This window comes from Channa argus, chromosome 2, assembly GCF_033026475.1.
Source record: "Channa argus isolate prfri chromosome 2, Channa argus male v1.0, whole genome shotgun sequence".
Lineage (NCBI taxonomy): Eukaryota > Metazoa > Chordata > Actinopteri > Anabantiformes > Channidae > Channa > Channa argus.
The window spans coordinates 13,487,911-13,511,049 of NC_090198.1; the positions used below are offsets into that span (position 1 = coordinate 13,487,911).

The window sequence follows — 23,139 nt, forward strand, 5'->3', positions numbered from 1 at the left end:
TCATTTAGACTGTAATGTCACTGACCTCCTGCTTGGTACCGTTCCAAAGCGCTCTGTTTATAGAGTCAGTGGTGACATCTGTCCAGTAGATGAAGCCGTCTTTGGAGTTCCAGTCCAGCGCCACAGCATTTCGCACATCAGCCAGAGGGATGACATCATCTGACATGTCCTCTGTATCGAAGCTGATTCGTCGGATGTCCGTCCTTCGGGCAAAAAGCAGGAACTTGTCAAGACCTGATTAAAGACCAAAGGTCTTCTGTCAGTCTTCTAGGTTTAACACTGGGGTCAACAATCAACACAGCAGAACAACACTAGCAGAGAGTAAACTTGGAACCTAATAAAGTCAATTTCAAACATACCGGTTCACTGTCAAGCACTGACATAAATACTATAAAATAATCAAGATGTTATAAATTGCCATTACAGCTTCATCCTCCGCATTTACATTTTCTCTAGAATTTTGTTTCCTATGAAAGCACCTGACTGTTTAATTGGTAAAACCGTGTTATTTCTTAAAGTACTGCTGAGGCTTTTCCTTTATAGTCTTGAGCCACAAAAAAGATAGAGTTTCTGTAAAGACTAAAGAAGTTACAATGTTCTATTGTGTTGTCAGTCTTATTCTAGATTCCAATTTATTCAAGGTTATTGAAAATGTATACACTTATCACCAGGACACCAACATGGTTGTGGGTCAATAATAAATAGCATCTAAATGCAATCAACAATACACACGAACTAAAATGGTTGTTGTTATCATTTACTGTTACATAAATATGACATCTACTGAATTAAGAGCTGAAGATGTTGAGGAACTCACCATTTGCACAGTTGTAGTGGTCCACTTTCTTGAAGCCAGTAGGACAGGCACATGTATATGTCTTGTTGCTGGGGAGACACAGGTGGCTACAGCCTCCATTGTTGTTGCCACAGCGGTTCCTTCCACCTATGGAGAGAGTGCTAAAGCTCAGCCTATGTTTTTGTGTTTAAAAACTGCTGTGTACACCACATTAAGGCAATATGTCCAAGCTGATTTTAGAAAGGTTTTTTTTACTCATTGATTTAATTGCTGACATTTGAAGATGTAGCAATTATATACAAAACATTGATAGCAATATCATACTTTGTAAATGTTTTCAATTAAAATTCTGATGACCGATAGAGATGAACAAAACTGAGAAAATAAAATGCATTAAATGTTTCTTCCTGCTTCCAGAACTCATGCTACACTAGAACAATCCTCTTCTGGTAGTAGCTTCAATTTTAGCATACACACAAGTGGCATAATTTCTTCATGTAACTCCTGCTAATAAAACAAAACTAAAATTGTAATTGTCTAACTATTCCTTTAACTAGTATTCAATAAAACACTGATCAGCTACATTAGATACACCTAATCCAACACAGCAGCTCTGCTATGTCTCTACTTTTACAAGATTGTAAGTTGTTGGGTAAGTTGAAACTGTCAGAAAGGTGACAATTTTATTATGTGGTCATTATTGAGGTCATACTCAGTAGGGGAGTCAAACTGGAGTGCAAGAACCACCTCTTCATATAATGCACAATTCCACCACCCACTAAACAGCCCCTACCTAATGAAGTGGCTCATGGGTGTATAATGTTTACGTTTCATATTGGAAAAGATTTTCATTTGAGTTCGGAGGCGTCTTTGTTTATTTTATGAGGAGTTGAAATCTGTCAATGACACAAACTCAAAGGAATCACTGAATCTCAACCAACACAAAAAGAAAAGTGCCAACAAACTCATGTCAGACTGTTATGGTATTTCATCAGCATGATACCATACTTTCTCTTGGCCAAAACTCAAAATTTAACATGGGTTTTTACAAAGAACACAACTCTTGGTTGTCGTGCTAATAAAACACTATAACAGGCTATTTTCATCCCAGGATCTAACACTAAATCATTCTATTATACTACAATCACCATCATGTGATAAAGGTCTTAAGCTCTCTGTGCAATTATATTCTTAAAGAAGGTTCCTATCTTAAATGTCTCTCCCTGACCAGCTCATCTTCCAACCTGTAATGTTCAGTTTTTGTTTGATGGTTTGTTGTTCAGCATTTTATCTTTCTGCTGGTTGCAAACTTGTATGTTTTCCCAAATGGGTCTGTTGTTTTGACCCAGAGATTACTTTAAAACACACCACATCCCGTAAAGATTTGAAGGGATGGGGAAAAACAAATGATCACTAAGCCACATGAACAATACCTCTCCAGTGCTCCGTGCACTTTGTTAGTGTACTTTGTGTTATTGTCAGAGCTTTTCTTTAACTAAAAAAAAAAAACACAAACACTGAAATCTGTATAGAATCTGTATAGGCCAAGTCACATATTGTGACTTCAATGAAATGATGACACTGACAATTCTGTGGTTTTGTCCAAGTGAAGAAACTAGAAAAATGTTTTTTATTGTGCTGATTTGTGTAGTTCCATTTTGACCTTGCAGTAATGTTGCAACAATTTCAGTGAAACACTATTGTATTATATAAATAAGGGAATTTACCTTGCAATTTCAACCAGCTGCTAACTGTCAGCTAATTCTAACTTATACTAATTATTCACAGAGAAAAATTTGCAAAAAGCAAGCAAATTTAAAACTTTAATTCAGCATTTAGCTGCTGACCCAGCTGTGTACCGACCTGCCGGCTGTCTCTGAGGGTGCAGGGTGTGGATGTCCATGGGGAAGTGCAGCTTGTTGCGGATGATCTCCTGGTTCTTGCCGGTGAATTTATTGGCACTATTGATGCTCTTAGTGTGCCAGTCAGTCCAGTAGAGGCTGTCCTCAAACACAGTGATGGCGAATGGGTGGGGCAGGCCTAAAGGGAGAAAGAACAGAGCTAGAACAGGCCGCAGACATTTTCCATTAAACAAGAAGCACTTTTTTTCTTTAAGAGAAAATCAAATCAAAGTAAACAAAGTATAAGGTTTACAGCTTTATAATGAGCAAAAATACTAACTCGGAAAGGTTCACTTTGAGATTCCGAAACCTCTTATCAAATACAAAAATCAGACAAAGAGCAAATGTGGCATTTGCCTTGTTCCACCGACATGATACAAACATCCTCCCAGCGCTGCGGGCTTGGCTGATGTCATATTGTCCCCATTTAGAGCTGCTTTCAATTACTCTGGCTCTCATCGGCATGTACTGTAGCCGTTTTAGTTGTGGCCAAAACCTCTAAAAGCAGAGGCACCCCATGGGTTTCCTTAAGTAATGCGACTTTTCCATTTAGAATCTGAATGTAAGATCAAGAGCAGCCGTTAAACCATGTCAGACTGATACAAGAGGCTGATAATGGATAGATTTTGGCCAATTCCCGCCTTACTTTACAATGACATTTTAATGACTTTGTACATTTTAATCATTTTAATGGGTAATTGTAATCAGAAACACTGCAATATATCACAGTTATTCTCTACCATTTACAAGAATTAAAATATATGTATCTAATCCAAAAGTAATCTTATAAGTTGTAAATGGACAGTTTTAGGGCCTGTTGATGGCCTAAATGAGAGGTTTTCCTACAAAAGGTAACAGAAATACTTTGGTGTAAACACCAAAAAGTAAAAACACTGTAGTAAAACTATCATGTCTGAAGTAGAGTACTGAAAACAAATCTTTCTTACTTTGTTATTAGAAAACCACACAATAAGTAAATAAACTACATAAAAGTGAAACCTCTGTACAAATTGTTGGCTTACGCAGAAAAGTGCTCAAAGTCCATATCAGTAGAAACCTGGCATAATTAATAGCATGTGTAACAAGGAACTTCCAGCAGATTTGTCTCCATTGGGAACATCTGCTCAGCGTTACTCCTCCACACTCATTCAAATTAGAATAGTCTTTCTCTCCATTGCTTAACTCTGCAGCAGCAAAGTAGCTGCACAGCCGTTGGACGACAGTGCTGAATGGATGGAAAAAGTGATTTCTGCTGCTACACAGAGCTGCGGTGGTGGTGGTGGTAGTGGTGTGGTGAGCACACTGGCACAGTGCTTTTTAAAACAGCAGTGCTCATTTAATGACAGTGTTTTACAGGACAGCATAAATGTCAAGTGGTAAATGGCTAAAACTGGAGACAGATCAGAATGATAATGAGCCACTAGCATCAGAGTAATTGTGGAAATACAATAAAACTAAAGTTTTATCATTTTAATCTGTTTGTTGAGCAATAGTTTAATGACTATAAAGTCTGGGTGAAAACACCTCAAATTTACTTTACCACTCAAATCATGGCTACAAAAAGAATCAGATTTTATTTTAGTTGAGGTCTACTAGTATCAAGACATTTTAGCTAGTAAGTAAAACAGAAATTACATAAAAAAATTATAAAGATATGTAGACATTGTGTTGTTTTTACATAGTTTGTCCACCAGAGAGCATCAACAGGTTAATTGTAAAATATCTTGACCAGTAAATATCTTAGTCCTAATTCTTGTACAATTACTCGCTGTGATCATCTCAGCATCTGTTGATACATATTGTTGCCCTGTTATCCTTGGAAAGCTGATTTATCTGACAGGCTTTTATTACTTATAACACCCACATTCTAATACATGCTTGTTTATTTGCTTTCTGTTTTTTTAGCCCACCGCTGCTCTGCTGATCAAGTGAGTGGAAATTTGGCTTTTGTACAGTATTAAATGCTTGAATGATCAATATGCTGTCTCATAAATGACTTTTTCCTTGCACTAAAACACTTTTTCTGTACTAAAAATTTTTATTTTACCAAATCTATATTTTACATTAACAAAAATCTGTCAGCACAGTTAAGCAAAAAATTTAACTGGCGCCTCTACATTTTCCCTTGTCCCTATGTCTCAGACAGGTCCAGGTGTGTGTGAGGTGATTCTAGCTGACTGTGAGCATTTTCTGATCTTATCCTAACATAAGGGAGACAACAGTACACCCTCTTGCCTTTCTCTGTATCATCAGCATCTAAAAAGGCACCTGTTTTTGATACGGTCACCTTCTTCTTTGTCATCTCTGCACCCTCATCTCCCCCCAGCTCGTTCTTTCCGGGACAGCTGGAGGAGCAGCTGCAGGCTGACGGGGGCATCAAACGTCCCACCCAGCCTTCACAGTAATGTCCCCTTTAACCTACATGTGGCACCTCCCAGTCATTTCACGCCTAGACTGAATCTGTCACACTAGCTGCATGTCATCAGCAACACAGCACTTCATCCAGCTGGACAGAACGTTGCTTAAGTTTACAGTGAAATGCACTGTACAGTACAGTACAGACAGTTTATTAGTCTTTTTCACAGCTTTTCATGTGACAAAGCAAGTAAACAATTTTGACTGATCATCTAATAACATACATAAATAGTGCAAGATTTAAAATGACCTGAAAACAATTAATGGTAGAATTAGAAAGCCCTGCTTAAAGCGTACTTTACACACTGAGACCATCTGTGATCCATAGAGGATGAATCCTACGGACTTATTAGGCAAAAATGACTCAACTAGAAAACTATAGGTGTAGGGACACACACACTCGTTAACATTCCTGGGCACAGTGGCTCAGACTGTAACCATGTGCACAAAAACACACACATCCCATTTGTCCTTTGTGTTGTCTGAGCAAACAGAGGCTGTGGAGGAAGGACAGGGCCAATTACACCCTTTTATCCAGAGAGCACACATCATTAAGGGGAGCTTACAGGGCTGAAGGTGCGCGTGCACACACACCCACTTCCCATACACATCAACCCACACCCTCTCCAGACACTTTTCCTGTCCTCTTTATTTTCTCGCTCTTAAAAACTCTTGACCATTACTGTGCCTAGACCACGTTGTCACCTGATCAGTAAAAAAATCCCAAATCTGGAAACCACTCTGTCATGTAGAACCTTTGGCCAGACTGCACAATTTGTAATGTTCTCTCAAATCAATTTGCATAAGCTTTTTAGAAAACACTGTATCCATATTTTATGACCTTGAAAATACCAATTTAAAATTCGCAATCCACTTTACAACTGTTTTTCAGTCACTGCTAAGAAATCAACTGTATCTAACACCTCAGGATGACAAGTCAAAATTAAACTCTTTCAATTTTAGGCAGGACAGTATCCTAAATTTCATAGAAAATTGTCATGACCGGTGCAAAAAAAAGGTAAGTAATATAGGATACTGCTCTAAAGGCAACTATGTTAGGCTTAATGGTGAAATAACTTACTGAAACTGCATCCGTCCTCATTAATTTGCTGTTCCTGTTAAACACGCATGACAACAATAACGAAAACCAGAAAAATACATATGTTACTGCGACATGTGGACTCACAGTCAGGCCCGAGTGTATGTGACAGAGGAGTATCCTGCCTGCTTACGTTGCCAGATCCCCAACTCCTACCGCATGTATGCAACAAATACACATACGCAAGCTGTGAGTTTACTGTAGGAACCAGAAACATAACCTGAGGCACACACAGCTTTATGTTGTTATTTATGGCATCTGTTTGTGAGTGTGTGTGAATGTCACTGTTAGGCACATGCATATGGTTTTTAGTGGAAATATGGCATTGATTATTCAGCATCAATGTGACATGTCATGTATGTATCCCTTGATGTATGTGTTTCTGTTTGTTTGTGTATAAATAAGTACATGTTTTCGATTGGTTATGTGTGGACCAGTGATATTTTGATATCATTTGATATCATCATTCTGACATTCTGATCAGTGCAGAACTCTCAAAGGGCTGTTTGGGAGATAGAGAAAGCACAGGGAGGGTCATTGAGAAGCTACAATATGCAACTTTTGGGAATCAAGCTAGCTGTAGCGTGAGACTCAAAATAATCCACTCTGGGTGTCAAATACTGAAGGTGTGTTAAAGCCCATGGTGTCTCATAGGTGTTGGCATCTGAGTCTTGGTTAGAAGAATGAGCCTCGCTCAACAACCTTCCAATTTTCTCACAATTTCTGCTGGGGGGCTTGGCATTGTTATTTCACATGTGGAGCTTTCCACTGGCCAAATAAAAGGTAAAACCATGTCTTCAATAATAATACTGTGAATATCATCTGTACAACCTTATTTTGGAGAGTTCATAAAAGTGTAACTCCATTTTGAGAGGTGTATGTGTGAACGCAAACACCCAAGTCTGTTGCCCCGGACATTACTCGGATTTTACCAAGCTTATTTGTGAATAGAGGAGGTAATACCCCGGAGAATTCACCGTGAGTGAGTGGGCATGTTGATGATGTCCATTTTCTGCGACTGCCGCGAAACCCAGCAAATACACCATACAAGGACAATGAAATTCTTGAACTTCTGTTGGTAAAGGGAAATACAAGAAACAGCACAAGATGCTGTGGAATACAACCAGATTACAAAGCAAAACACCTGTCACTTCCGCAGCTTTTTTTGTGTCATGTTCTGCCCCGTGCTTGAAGTGCCCAAGCACCACCCCTTACCCAATTACACAGTATTTCTTCACAAGTGAGAACGCATCTGGGACGGACTATGTCCCAATGTTAGCTACATATGAAAGGGAAACTCCAGACAATGTCAGAACCTGATCCTCCTGACATTTTGTAGAGTTCATGTCTGAAACAGGCTTAAACAAGGTATAATGCAGGATTCTATATCTGTACTTTGCTCTTAAGGAATTTATTAAAGGAAACGATAAGATTTCTTATCAGTTCTGACAATCCAGTAAAAAAGATAACTGTGGGAGTTTACCTTGGCTGATGATGGCCTTGCGGTTGCGTCCATCCAGGTCAGCCCTCTCAATGACATGGTGCTTGGCATCCACCCAGTACATCCGCCCGCCGGCATAGTCAATGGTGAGGCCGTTAGGCCAGAACAGATGTGTGTCAGCGATGACCCGTCGGTTGGAGCCATCCATATTGGCGTACTCGATGCGAGGTGTGTTGCCCCAGTCTGTCCAGTAGATCTTACTAATAAAAGGAAATTAGACAGTCATGGTTAGCTAACCTGTTTACATTTGTGGGACTCAAGAATAAGCAAATACTCATGATGTCCACTAAAGACAAGAGGCAAACAGACTGTTGTCAGCATTCAAAGCACAATACATATTTCCTGTCCTCGTCATTCATGTACTCCCCAAAGTCACTGACTGTCCTTAGAGGGAAAAGCTACTTTTTTGACACTTTTCATTTATCCTAAGCTTGTAAGCTACGTTATAAGCTGAAAGGGTTTTGTAGCTTTACATTTTTTGTGATCCACAAATCTCTCCTACTACTGCACCATATGAAACCGTGGAAGAAAACACATTCTGCAGCTGGTTTTATAAAATAAGTGTTCCCCACAGATACTTGCCTGTGGGCAAGGCTGTGCTGCCAAACTTTAATCTCCACTATGCTACACTACAACTGCGACACATCTAGAAGGGATATGTATATTTTAAACCATCTGCAACTAATTATACAAACTGTGTGTGTGTGTGTTTGAACTCCTACCCTTCTATGGGGTGCAGGGCAATGGCTCGAGGCTTCTCCATGTTCTGCCACAGCAGCACCTTGCGATGTGTCCCGTCCAGGTTGGCCACCTCAATACGGGATGTCCCAGAGTCTGTCCAGTACAACTTGTCGTGGATCCAGTCTATAGCCAGTCCCCCTATAGAAGAGAAAGAATATATTAAATGTATACAAATCCGTTTTCAAGCTGTCTCACCTCAGTTGGGCAAGTAAGAGCTCAATCCTTCCCACAGAAGACATAAGAATGATAGAGCTTTTTTCTAGTGTTGAACTAGTCCTTTGAGTGTTACTTGTAAGTAGTTGTTTTGTTACTTCATGTCATTACTTTTTTTGTTTAATTGTGTGTAGTATTTACTGTATTCATGTTTACACAATGCGATCAAAATGCCATGGTGAACTGAATTTAGAGAAAGAGGGAGAAGATAGATAGAACATATAAAAACAATTAAGATAAAATTTTTGTAAGACAAAAAATTAAGCAGAAAAAAGAAAAACTGAAAAACAAAAGACATATGACACTGAAAGTAAGAGGGAAAGCACAAAAAGACAACAAGGTGATGGATGAAGTGAGTGACAGCCGAGTAGAGTACAGAAAGCAGATTCTTTTAGTAAATTGGATAAATGATAAATGGTGTTCTCCCCTCTGAACCTGAATCATACTGGCTGCCATACCCACCTGGACTCTCCAGACCGGTGGAGACGACCTCCTCTACATTAGAACCATTGAGATTGGCCTTCATGATGCGGTCCAGGGTCACATCTGACCAGAAGACCAACTCACGGTTGTGGTGGAAGTCCAGGGCGATCGCATTCTCCAGGTTGTTGAGCAGCAAAGTGTACTCTGAGCGATGTGGCAAAACCTGACGGATGTCAATGCGGTTGGCGAAGAGCAGCACTGGCTCTGGACCTAAGAGAAGATGAAAAGACAGACGGAAAGGGAGACAATGTGAAATGAAGTGGAAAAGAATTGGGCTAGAAGCCAAACTTGTAGCAAAATTTACAAACTGAAACAATAGAAGAAAGAGTAATAAGTTCTAGTTGAGACCAATAACTTTTAATGACATTAACCATTAATCCCAGTGGAGGGTGAAGGTCTGACCTGAGTTTGCAGCAGACTGACGGACTGCACATCTAAATCTAGTCCAGACTCGGTGAATGCACCGAATCCATTCTGAGTCCAAGAGCCCGAAGCAGTCGAATGGATACAGTTACTACTGAGGCACGCATAACCACTATGCAACTGTGTTTTTATTGGAGGTCAGGCCCTGGCAACTCTCTGCAGTCACATGTCAAATTTAACACATAGTAGATTGATTTGTACCCAGAGCTTTGCAACTGCGCTTGTCAGGTCGAAGCTCGTAGCCCTGAACACACCAGCACTGGAAGCCCCCTTCTGTGTTGGTACAGCCCTGACTGCAATAACCTTCTTCAGCACACTCGTCCACATCTGGAACAGACGACAGAGGCAGAAGACAAGAATGCAGGGAAAAGAAGAATGAATTTAAGGCACAGAACTGCTAGAAGGTAAAAACATTATTAAAACTTTGGAACACACTTGACAGTCAATTAATTTTTTTTTTTTTTTTTTATAACAAGGTCCAGTATCTAATTAATATGACTCTTTTAATTATATATTTTTATGTTTTCCATTTCCTATACACTATTTTGGGGCCATAAAAAAGTCAACACATAGTCTGCTGAGGAGAGGTGAGCAGCATTGCTGCACAAGCTATAGTACTGACATAATTACAAAGTAAGCAAAGCTATGACATTTAACACAAGGTGACTGGGGCAACTGTCACACAGAGGTCACAAATATTAACACCCTCAGCCTGCTCAGTAACTTTCAATGCAAACCCTGATGTCAGATTGTAATGTGTATACACACACACACACACACACACACACACACACACACACACACACACACACACAGAGACAGAAATACCCTGGCAGGCTTTGCTGTCGTCCATCAGTCGGTATCCAGTGTGACAGGTGCACTGGACCAGTCCCCTAACCATCTGACACTTCTGGGCGCAGCCTCCGTTATTCTGGTTACAGTTGCCCTTGCTGGAGCGTGGACCTGCACACCACATGGAAATATTACAGGAACATAAACACCGCTTGCTGATTTAGTATAAAAGTAACCACACACTGTAAAAAGTATTTGACTCCCCTGGTGTTAAATATCTTTAGCCGACAAGCAGTAAGGCCCAATAATGGTGATGTGGGTCAGTCTGGTCAAAGCTTTGGAAATCTAAGGCCTAAGTCTCAACTTGACCAAGACCCGAGTACTTTCACTGGGTTTTGTTTTTGATGCTTTGATGCCATCTTCCATGACCAGACCCACCAAGTCTAGACAAAATTATGAAAAACTAATAATTCTGAAATCCTAACAAATAATAACTACAATACTGCAATTATTAAGTAATCCTACAATAAAAGTATAAACCTACCGATCCCCCTAAAGTTAGTGTAATGTGTAAAATCTGTTCATAATAACATCATTTAAAAAAACATGTCACTATAATAAACATCAATATATAATACAGCACACCTTCAAAGTAAGGGTTACTTTATATTCTGTGGACACTTGATTTCTGTCTTCTCACTGCGATGCTGATACTCACGACAGTCATGGTGTGGGTGCTCATCAGTCCCATCTCCACAGTCGTTGGCCTCATTACACACCTTCCTCTGGCCAATACAGCGTCCATTCCCACACTGAAACTGATCAGGAGCACATGGAGGACTGTCTGTGGAAAGATGTGATGATAGATCTGTGAGACTTCATAGATCTGCTAACCGGCGAAGAACTTTCTACAGTGTGTATGCTGTATTTAGAATATCCATCTTTAAATATCTCTGTTTGTATTAGATATATCAGGCAGTGGAGTAATTTATGGGCTGTAATGTAATGTAAAACAGGTTCTCAATTTGAAGAAATAGTACTGTATGTTTTATTATTTATGTTGTTTTATAAAATTAAACGTTAATCTACATTAGATTTTATCTACATTTATCCAAACCCAGCTCCTCTTTCTTTTCAGTAACAACTGTACTGTGAGCTGAGCTTGTCACTTCATGGCTGACTAAACTAATTAGACCTGAAGCTTCAGAAGAAAAATAGGCCACTTAACAACAATATCAGGCTAAAGAAAATCTAGGAATAAGTCTTTTTTTAATTGTTTAATCTCAACCTGGAAGGTACTGTTTTTCTCAGTTTTTAATCATGGAGCCACGATTGTTAATGTCCAGCAGATAACAAAAGAAAAGAGGACTTAAAATGGTGGTTAAAATGGTGACCATTTCATTAGGTGTTTCCTACATGTTTGATGGTGAAGGTCAAAGGTCTCCAAAGTCTTGTAGTAACAAGACTGTGGAGAGAGAGTGAGAAAGACAGAGACAAAAGGACGAGCACAGTGAGGGAGAAGGAGGGACTTTTCTTCAAGTCTGGCTCCCACACGCAGAATCTTGATCTTATTTAAGGATCATGATGCAACAGTTGGAGCAGTCCTTAACAACACTGACATGACATAATGCATTTGTTGATGTCATTTTTAAATACATAAATGAGTAATGACAATGAGCAATGAAAGCTCCTAAAAAGTATCGGTAAAAAGGTAAAGAAGAGAGCCTTCTAGGTGTCAGCCGTTGTTCACCTCAAACTCTGCCCCCCCATAGGACATTTATGTAACTGATAATTAGAACAACTCTTTGTCTCCAACTCTGCCCTTTACTCAATATAATACTGTTTGTAACACATGGCACCATACATAAAATTAGTTTTAGCCTAAAGTATATCAACAGCCTTTATTAGGAGAGCAAGTGTTTTATATTACATTTCCATTAACCTCTCTCACTGAGTCCATCTTGTTTGAAAGCCTTGCAGAGATCTCAGCATGTCAAAACACTCAAGAGCCCTTAAAACTTTCCACCCTCTTGTTTCCTCAACTCCCTATTCATTGTTTTTTTCTCTGCCATTATACAGGTCAGTTTCATTTCGACCGCAGGTTAGGATTCCTTTCATTAATAAAGAAAGGGCAAATTGATGAGTCTGCAGCTTAAAAGCCAACTGTGTTTCTCAAAAAAAAAGTCAATTTGCCAGTGAAGGAGGGTTGTTAGGAGCTGTTGTCATGACTACGAGTGAAGTGTGTGTTATATTTAGCTTCTGAAAACAAGATAACAACCACAGTCCTACCAGTTTTCTCACAGCCCTCTTCATCACTGCGATCCGAGCAGTCATCCTCACCATCACACCTCCAAGACAACCGGACACAGCGTCCGGTTCCACAACGAAACTGGTCAGCTGTGCACATGGATGTGGCTGAAGATGCACACAGACAAGTTTTGTTTTTTCAGTCTTAAAACAGGTGGTTTGAGATATTCTGAGTGTTTACCAATCACATGAATGAAGTACACATTTATATTTTTAGATACACAATAGTTGGTAGTTAGTGGTTTGTTCAGTTATTCAACAGCAACTCACTGCAATTCTTCTCGTCTGATTGGTCATCACAGTCGAACTCGCCATCACATCTCCAGCCAGCATTGATGCACATCCCACTGCTGCACATGAATTCAACTGATCTGCAGGGCTGATGGGAAGCTAGAGAGACAGACACACACACACACACATTAGAAACATGACACCACTGTAGGTGAAAACCTCACAGCTGTAATTAATACAATGTTTATTAATTAAAAATAACCCTTTGTAGGCCAAATCTCATGGTCATTCATGCTTTTTATCTTGGTCTCTTGGTATATCTTGCAAAAATAGGTTTTGAAGGTCTAAGTTTTGGTAATAAAATAGGCTAATGATATAACATAAAATATGATATAAAAAATAACTTATTCATGCATTTACAAATTCTTGTCCTATTTCCCAGCAGATGCTCGACATCCACTGACAATTACAGGTGTAATTCTTGACTTATTAATCAAACAAATCTCCATATAATTAGCTCCTCAAATGTGAGCACATGCTGTTTTTTTCCGTTTCGATTATTTCAATTGAAAATTGGAGGTGTTTATTTTACCTGCCTTGTGATCATCCCTGTCTAGAGATCATAGCCCTGCCACCTTTAAAACCTCCCACCACATCTCTACATTGGATCGGATCAAAGTGAAGCCCACACTAGCAGCAGATGAGGGTGGAGGTTGACGAGAAGATTAAAGCTGAATCAGACATAAGCATCCTAAATCCAAAACGTGCATCTGTGTGTGTGTGTTTCTTTGACATGTTTCCTCCTGAAAACACAAACCAGCTCCCATTGAAGCTGAAGTGGGCGTTGAAATAAGGGAGGAATGAAATGACAAGTGAGGGAATGCAGGAAAAGAAGGACCAAAAAAAAAAAAAGTGTTTCAGTGCTTCGAGCTTCCTTTTGCAGGCTTATCAGCTGGGCAAGAGAAGAGACCGAATAAGAGAGATGATCAACACAGCAGGTGGCTCTCCCACAGAGACCGAGACTTATGGGCCACAAGAATCTGCGTAGGATGTCGATGATTACACTGACGCCCACATACGCGCTTAAATGATTCATGCACCCTTCATCTTTCTACCTCTCTCAAACACACACACACCTGCATGCCTTGTTACTGCTTGTGAGCAGTGATACTACACTCACCTCCATAGGTGATTAGATAAAAGAACATGGTGTGTGCGTGTGTGTGTCATTCACACGAGAGGAAGGTAGTAAGAGAGGGAGAGAAACAGAGACAAACACACACACACACACACACACACACACACATGCACATACACCTCCAACAAAGCGCCCTTCATGTGTCTGGAGAGCCTATGCCAAGGAATGCTGTCTGAGGATGGGCCTCTGAGGAATGTCTGCTGTGTATATGTATGTATGTATGTATGTATGTATGTATGTATGTATGTATGTATGTATGTATGTATGTGTGTGTGTGTGTGTGTGTGTGTCTATAACTTTTCACTTAATGAAATGAATGAAACCAGTTTTGGTTAAATAAATTAACCAGCTGATGTGAGAAAAAACAGGATCATATGTTATGGTTTCTTTAAAATCTGTATCATTTAACCATTTTGCAAATCATTTAGCTCACTCCCTTTCAAGTACTTTTTTAAGTTTAGACGCAAGCTTAATTTTCTAAATAAATATGTTTAAGACTTCAGGAGTGAGGTAGCAATTTAAAAAAAAAAAAAAAAAAAAAAGGACATGGAAAGGCATGAGACAGATGAATGAGAAAGATGCGTGAGAAAGAGAAGCTGATGTGACCTTACAAATAGGTCAATACAAAACTTCATATCTGTGCTAATTGCACTGCAGAAAAATACATTACAGGGATTATACACAATAAACTAATGAAATATACATGACATCAATCAGAGACAAGAGCACAAGGAGGGAGATGCTGAGAGACATGTCAGCAGCAGGCAGCATCTCCAGGTTGAGGAGAGTGAAACGTGATAGTCTGTGTTAATCTGGAACATGGCTTCAATCTCCGTGAGGGAGTGAGCCTGTGTGTGTGAGAGATGCAGTGACAGGAAACATCTAACAGGCTGAGTGATTTCAGCTTTTGACAGATGCTGCTAAGCAGTGCCCTGCAAACAGCGGCTGTTCCTGTGCTCAACCTGCCATTAGTGGAAGGTCAAGACATGAAATTCACACTAACATGCTTGACACAAAGTACATTTAATTTTAGTTCACTTTAGTATCCCAGTACACTATAAACATTTATGAATAAAAGAGTAAAGTCAGTTTCAAAGCAAAACTCTTCAAGTTTGAAGATCGGCCTCTTATCTCAGGTTTCAATCACTGTAAAGTGGCAAAGTTCATTGACCATACCAAAACTAAGGATGTGAACTTAGGCTCACAGAACTTGTGAGTAGCATTTCTTAAATATTTCCTGACATAACACGAAGAAAATCAGCAAATCAAATGAATCAACAAATCCCAAAATATTCATAGGTCAATCGATGATGAAAACAAAAATAAAATAAAAAAAAGCCTAAAATATACCTTCACTTTCCAACTGAACTGGTTGAACCAAGCTTTAGAACGTAAGGGTGACTCACGGTTTTGGGACACATGTGGAATGACGCCAGTGGGATATATGGAGCGAAAGAGTGAAGCAGAGAAGAAGGGATGAGAGAGAGAGAGAGAGAGAGAGAGAGAGAGAGAGAGAGAGAGAAAGAGAGAGAGAGAGAGAAATCTGCCAAAGGCAGAAAAGAGACTTAACTCTTATCTAACAGTGGAGCAGAGGACTGATCTCTCAGAGGAGCTTTATCTTCATCTCCTGCTCAAGATGCTGTTTAGTGAGAGCCAGCAGCGCTGCCATGGATCTTAAGGTGTGTGTTTGTGTGAACAGATAACAGCAGCTCACTGGGAGCTTTACGCTAGCAGACAGGCCGGGTCACTCACTGCAGTGTAACATGTTCTGTTTTAGCCCTGGACTTCCAAGTGAGGACCTTTCAGTGAAACAATGTAATTTTACCCAGATTTGTGTAAAGATTGAGCTCGCATTTAGGATTAAGTTTGATGCGTTTTAGGGTTTTGTGATGTATATGTTTAAGGCTAAAATACATGACAACTGGATTAATGGACGTAAAAGTACTATATAAAAGGGAAAAGCATTTTCCCTTTTATATAGTGCATTTGTGTAAGTGGTGATCTTACAGCAGTCTGACTCGTCCGACCAGTCGCCACAGTCATCGTCTCCATCACAGTGGTAGATGTCCAGGATACAGCGTCCATATGCACACTGGAACTCCTCCACACTGCAGGTGGCTGTCATCACATCAGCGGCTGCACACAGACACACACAAACAGACTTGTAAGCAGATGGCAATGTTGCAGCAGTTGCCCTTCTAAGGCTTTGTAAAATCTCAACTGCTTTCTGCTGACTTTGTCCAAAAACTACAAATGCTTAGCTCTTACTTGTTTACATTATTGACAGTCTGATGTCAGTTAAGAGGCAGCTGGTCAGTAACCAGTAACCCCTTATTGCAGACACAATTTTGAATCCTGATACTGCAACCTGTGGAGTCTGAACTTTATTTTCTATAGGAGAGTTTCTATATAGAGTTTGTCCTGTTGGAATTTCTCAAATGACAAACTGCTAAGATGTGGAAAGTTATTTTAGTTATTTAGAATCACTTGAATTTTTGAGTTTTAGTCTGACTTTGAATTTAATTACACTTGAATTGAGGACAAACCATTGCTATGAGTAATGGCTCCCCTTTTCATCTAGCCGTTCTGCTGCTACACAGATAAGTTTCCTGTTTGAAGTCTTTATGGAACAGTTGCTGTCTTAAAAATACCCTTTTCAAAAACCTCTCAGTCTCTTGACTGCTACAAAAAAAAAAAATACACTTATCAACTTTGAAAGTCTTAGCTCTCCAGACCATAAAGTTAAACTAATGTTTTCATGATTTAACATAAGAAGCACTCTGCCTTTTTCTTATTACTTACGGCAATTTTCTTCATCGGAGCCATCCTTACAGTCCGTGTCTCCGTCACAGTACCAGTGCTCAGCGATACAGCTGCCATCTGTGCAACGGAACTCCTTATCCGAACATTTACGCATGTCTGCCATGGAAAAGACAGTATAAATAAATATGTGCTTGCATACTAATGTACTCAATGCATAACGGCTTGTCCTCCCTGGGATGTAGTATCCTGAGTATCAAGTTCAAATTGTCACTAGGCAGCCAGCATATGACTTGTGTGTTTCGCTTTTCTCCCTCTCGCAATCCCCTGCTCTTTGTATGCTCTACACGTTCTAGGAGCGCTAATTTTTGAAATATCACAGCCCCACATCAGGACCTATCCTGTTACCATGGTACCACTATCAATCCATCTCCCACTCATGTTATAAGCGATTTAAAACAAACGCACACTTCAGGCTAAGCTAACAGGGATCCCCTAAGTAAAGAGCTCAGAGGACAGACACAATACATTAGAACTCTAGGTATATAGGTAGTAAGTTATAATAAGTTTGAAGTCAACACCACACATTTAAGTAACAGTACTGGCCAATACACAGCTGGATTGTTAAAACTGAGGTGTTTTATATTTCACAGTGACTAAAGGCAGGAGGAGATAGAAGGGGGAGATAATGTCAGCGTGCTAGATGGAGAAGGTAACCTAAGGAAGGTAAGCAGAAACAAGTGCCATGTTTTTCCTCAAAACCCGTCTACTTTTCTACTTTTACCAACTGAAACCTATGGTAAGGCTGTTAAAGAGGTGTGTGCAGAAGTAAAGACTGTAGACTCAACTGTCAGGTTTCGTTCTGTTCAGCCGAGAACCAGGCTACAGCATGTAGGTCTAAGATATTATTTATTTTCTTTCAAGAGCTGATACCAACTTCCTGCAGAGACTATTCGGTCGACATATTGGTGTGATTGTGTGCATTAAGGGATTAAATAGAGCATTTATGGCATTCTTTACAAAAGATTCCAAAATATCGAGTTATGTATTGTGTATTGTGATATAGATGAAAATACAGGTGTATTATTTATAGGCCATTTATGCACTAGTAGTTCATGTCTTTATACCCACCACACTGCTCATCACTGTTGTCCCCACAGTCATTGTCACCGTCGCAGTGCCAGAGGCTGCGAATACAGTAGCCATTCTGGCAGTGAAACTCATCCTCCTCACACTCCCTGGGAGCTGTATAATAAAACAAGAAAGATATTTCAGAGGACAAATAACAAGGACACAACAAAAGCAAAGAGCAGGTACTGTATAGAAATATGATAAGAGGAACCTGTCCCTGAGCTCTACTGACATTAAACCTAAAACTGCACTGACATCAGGGAAAGCGTGGCTTTTTATATCAGGCTCAAAACATAGAGCTGAGAAGAAGAAACTGGGATTTTTTTCCTCTCTCCGTAAACAAGCTCGGCTCTCCTGAGGCTGAAGGTCTAGAGCTCAAAGACTCCTGTGGTTCAATCTCAGCAAAAGAGACATACGATCGACAGCTACTGCAACACAGTGAGTAGGAAGGCAGACACTGAGTCTGTGTAGTTGTCAGTTACCAACTGATCACAGTGAAAATATTTACTACAACAATGACTACATTTATATAGCACTTTACTAAGATGAATAAGATAAAGGAATGAAACCAATGCAAAAGATGAAAAAGATGATGAGTCACCCTTCAGGGAGCACAGTGGCAGTGGTCAGCTTGGGATAATGTTGGTTACAGTGACTGCCAGTAGTACTTTTATGATCAAAATTACACTCAAAGAAATATCAAGCTGCAATTTAATCATAACCCTCACCTCTCCTGAGCTTAAACACAATGCAACCATTCAATCCGTAAACCCACACAAAATGGCTCTTTAACTAAATATAAGACTCGGTGGAACATATTAGAAATGTAAATATTCTCCATGCAAAAATGTAAATGTTTACTTGAGTTAGATGTCCTCACATTAGTTGATTCTGGTACATTAAGACAAATTATGACTATAACTGACAATAAAACCTGCTAAATAAAAACATACAACGGTACAACACTTCGTTTCTTTCCTTGTTTCAGTCCACAATATTTTTAGCTTTCAGTAAATGCCCAGTAATGAATATAATATCAAACACAGGTTTCCTTAATGTATGACCTTAAACCTGTCTGAACTCAGGATTGGTTCAACCCACTAAACCTGACATTGAGCAGCTTGTTTTGGGTCTAAATTGTAGTGACAGCTGTAGGTTAGGTAATGTTTCATCACACAGTTAACCTTGAGACTGTAGATAAAAGACACAATTATCATTCATACCAACAGCCCTGACGGTGCATTTAGACCGTATGCAACCCTTCCGGTTTCACCACTGTGAAACTGACAGTCTTTCAGCTTTAAACCTGTTCATTTATCCAAACAACTCATCCACCTTGCATCTTTAATCATATTTCTATTGACAAAAGAATGGATTTTCTAAACACAACCTTCTACAGTTACCACCACAATCGATGTTAAAGCCCCGGGCCGAGTAAACAGCTTCGTCAAGGAGAGCTAATGATGGATGGCTCCTGGCAGGAGGTAATCTATAATTTATCACTGCGTTGTGTGAGTATTGGACAGCTGAGACAAACAAAGAGAGATAAGGAGAGACAGAAACAGAAGGATGCCCAGAGAATAAAGGGACAAACAGAGAAGAAGATGAAGCTTCTCTTTACTTCAGTGAGATTTTTCATGTTTTCTCTGGTGTGTTGCAGCACGGCAGCATGAGCCCAGGCAACACACTCCACTTTTGAGATAAATGACATGACATGGGCCTCCTGAGTCTGACTGTGTTTATGTCCATGTATTCAAGAGCTCTGTGTGGATTTCTCTGCATCCCCATGACAACACCTAGAAGGAATTTTGGTCATGGTTTGACCAAGGTCATTGGACAAAATAGAAAGAAATAAAAATAACAACGACAAAACCTACAAAACTTTTAAAAATTTTGATCAAATGTAAACAAACTGAGTAATCAATGTATTTTATAAAAACAGATTTACATAATATCCTACTGGGTGAATCCAGTAATATTTTATGACAAATCTCAAACTTCAACTTACAATTTTCTGTTTTCTGTTCTGTTTCTGCACAGTTTATAAATCACATCAAACATTTGTATACAGTTTCTATATTACAATTTCTTCTTAGTATAATCTGAGAAAAGGAAGAGTGATAAGCAAATATTATCGAATATATCACTCTGTCAGATTTATCAGTTCTACTTTAACTGCTAAACCTCAGCTAACCTCAGCTGACCTCACCCCCACTGACCTTCCCTCAACCAGAATGCCCTCCTCCCAACTAACAAAGAAATAAGAAATAAAAGCCCGACAGCACAATGACAGGCCCAAATGAAAATGTAATTTTACCTGCATCCTCAACAAATACACTAATTTAATCTTTTGTTCAACTTGAAAAAAAAAAGGAATCTCTCCCTACTTTCCCTCCTATGCTCTCCCTACCCTCCCATCAGCGAGGTAAACAAAGGGAGGTCAGAGGTCAACAAGACCTCAACGCGCTCATCATTCACACAGCAGCCAAACGTCAAAGGGCAAAGGACGCTGGAGGTCATTACCGGGCTGTCTGCATGTCTGCGTGGTGAAATTATGCCTTTACAACTTCAAATATCTTATGATTGAACACACATCCACTCTGAGACACACCTCAGGTTCAGCGTTTGTCTGAAATCTTGACAACTGCTTTGGTTCCAGCCAAGCGTGGAGGATTTTCTCCCCATCTCTAAATAATAGAATAAAACCACCGCATAGAAACACAATATATTGGGAGGTGAAAAATGAACCAGGGTGAAAAAAAATGAAGAGAGAGCATGAAATAATAAGTAGTTTGGGGAACAGGAGAGGGAGGAAAATATACTGAGCATGAAGATAAAAAATTCATATCTGGCTCGCAGCAGACAGACCCCCCATCAGAGGTGATTCCGTGTCTGGCTGAGGACACAATATGTGGGTCAACACAGCAGAAATTACTGAATGATAGACAGATAAGAAATCACTTAGAAAAGAAAAATTTAACCTTGAACTGTTATACACACAAACTACATGAGGTCTAAGTGCATATAAAAGAGGGATTATGGAAAACAATCATCGTAAAGATAAGTGACATATAATATAATAACAATACAAATGTTATTGTAAAGTAGTCTTTGAAAGGCTACTTATAGTTAACATCAGTACCAATGTTGGGTAAAGAAAGGCAGATTGTAGAAATGGTCCAGGAGATAACACAAAATTAATATTGGGATTCAGTGGACGCAGCTCCACTGTTTTTTACCCGCAGGTTAAAGATTTGGTGAACCACTCAGAGCATTCCCAATACACATTTTAGTTCATAATGACACATGATCAAACTCACTACTCTGTTTCAAGTCCAACAACAAAACCCCGCTTATGTGATACATGTTTGGTATTTTTGACTTTTGGTGGATGAAGATCCTGGTAAATGTCCAAACATGAGGTTTCCTGGATGATATTGTGTTATACTGTATAATATTGATAGGTGTGTGTGTGTGTGTGTGTGTGTGTGTGTGTGTGTGTGTGTGTGTGTGTGTGTGTGTGTGTGTGTGTGTGTAGGTGTGTGTGTGTGTGTGTGTGTGTGTGTGTGTAGGCTAGGACTGAGAGCAAAGGTCAGAGACTGCCTTGTGCCCTGTGGTTTTGACTGTGATAGCCAGGTGAATTCCTCAGACTAAAGAAAACACCTCTATGGAGCAGATCTAGAACGTCTTTTTAGTGTGCGAGACATAGCATATAAATGCCACTTAATGTTCGTGTGTTTGTGTTGACAAGACAGAAGTGTACTCACGACAGTCCTGTTCATCTGAGTCGTCCTCACAATCATTGTCTCCGTCACACACCCAGGAGCGACGGATACATTTGCCATTGTCACAGTGGAAGTCCAGTGGCGAGCAGGTGGGGAGCACTGCAAACAGACAAGGAGAGACAACAAATATGTCAGCAGGAAAAACAAACAAACAAACCGTGAAGCTGAGAGCAGAAGAGGAAAGACAACACTGGTGTTTAACATTTTATTTTAGGCCCAGACCTCTTTGAGCTTTAACACATATTCAGTAAATCCTCTCTCCTTAAAAAGCTGTTAAAATGTAGCCTTATTTAATACAAAGTCAGAAAGATTCTACAACATTCCTAAGGCAGTATGCATATATTAATGCATTTGTTGTGATTAAATGTTTCTTTCTGGAAAATTTGAGATCGTGTTTTTGTCAAATCAGTTTAACGTAATAAGTTTGTATTGCTCAACATTATTGCAACTACTTAAATTGTGGTAATATTGCTTTATATGTAAAAACACCTCAGGTAAGAGAAAATATCTCAGAATTAAGTCTCCCCAGATTTGGCAGGCAGCAGGAATCAGTTGTAATATCCATAGGCCAACAGGTTAACAGACTAACAATGACTGGGTCCACTGTCTGACTCTGCTATATGAACAAATCTGGCGAGCTCTGGAGTTCCCGAGCACTCTGTTCAGCATTCTTCAGCGTACACGCTGCGGTTCAGTAAGTACGGGAAGTGTCAGGTTTTCTGTGGGTTTTGGACTGTTTTTTGGACAAAACAAACTATGTCAATATGTCAACTTGAGAAGTTCTGAGAAGATGGGAGTATTTTTCAAATATTTTTGGACACAAAAAATTAAATAAATCAATTGTTAAAAAAAATATTCAATAGTAAACCCAGCCCTAAAATAAAATATACCAAGAGGAAACAAACTAAATCAGATGTGATCAACACAATACATTGATGAAGATTTGGAAGATTTCATCACCCTTGTTTAGCTGCAGCAATGGAACTTGTCAGATTTAAATGACATGGAGTTCTGGACCCGCATATCGTTCTCTCTTGCACCTTTTTCTAGCCTGAGACCCAGAGAGTGGCACTGAGCTCAGCTCAGCCTAGCACATTCCTCCTTAACTTCATATCCGCTCTAAATGCAGCAACCCGCTATCTAAGCAGAGCCTGAATGACTGGCCCTTTGTCATCCCCAGACAGAGCTAATTTAATTATGGGACAGAGAGGCATAGACAGAGGGGGGAGAGGGGAGGAAAAGGAAGAGTGGGAGCAGTAACTCCTTACATCGGACTTTCACCCATCTGTCGATACTAGATATAAAATATTGACCAAGCGGCACCGACATGAAAAATGTATGACGACACGTAGCATGTTAACCA

The 23,139-nt window shown here is 39.6% G+C and overlaps 1 protein-coding gene across 11 annotated transcripts in view; it reads right to left on the minus strand.

The window, feature by feature from the left end:
• The window catches only part of lrp4 (low density lipoprotein receptor-related protein 4), a 91,757-nt gene that overhangs the window by 9,610 nt on the left and 59,008 nt on the right, over nucleotides 1–23,139 (minus strand). For 10 of the 11 annotated variants that reach the window (XM_067495603.1, XM_067495597.1, XM_067495596.1 and 7 more), the window contains 15 exons: nucleotides 21,759–21,875; nucleotides 17,992–18,105; nucleotides 16,903–17,019; nucleotides 16,108–16,236; nucleotides 12,942–13,061; nucleotides 12,654–12,779; nucleotides 11,083–11,208; nucleotides 10,401–10,535; nucleotides 9,774–9,899; nucleotides 9,129–9,359; nucleotides 8,435–8,591; nucleotides 7,695–7,912; nucleotides 2,660–2,836; nucleotides 818–943; nucleotides 26–234 (listed from right to left, as the gene is read on the minus strand). In XM_067495603.1, the coding sequence (XP_067351704.1) occupies nucleotides 26–234; nucleotides 818–943; nucleotides 2,660–2,836; nucleotides 7,695–7,912; nucleotides 8,435–8,591; nucleotides 9,129–9,359; nucleotides 9,774–9,899; nucleotides 10,401–10,535; nucleotides 11,083–11,208; nucleotides 12,654–12,779; nucleotides 12,942–13,061; nucleotides 16,108–16,236; nucleotides 16,903–17,019; nucleotides 17,992–18,105; nucleotides 21,759–21,875 (2,228 nt within the window). Of the gene's footprint in view, nucleotides 1–25; nucleotides 235–817; nucleotides 944–2,659; nucleotides 2,837–7,694; nucleotides 7,913–8,434; nucleotides 8,592–9,128; nucleotides 9,360–9,773; nucleotides 9,900–10,400; nucleotides 10,536–11,082; nucleotides 11,209–12,653; nucleotides 12,780–12,941; nucleotides 13,062–16,107; nucleotides 16,237–16,902; nucleotides 17,020–17,991; nucleotides 18,106–20,602; nucleotides 21,419–21,758; nucleotides 21,876–23,139 lie in introns of those variants that run through there. The other variant, XM_067495602.1, reaches the window with a different exon arrangement.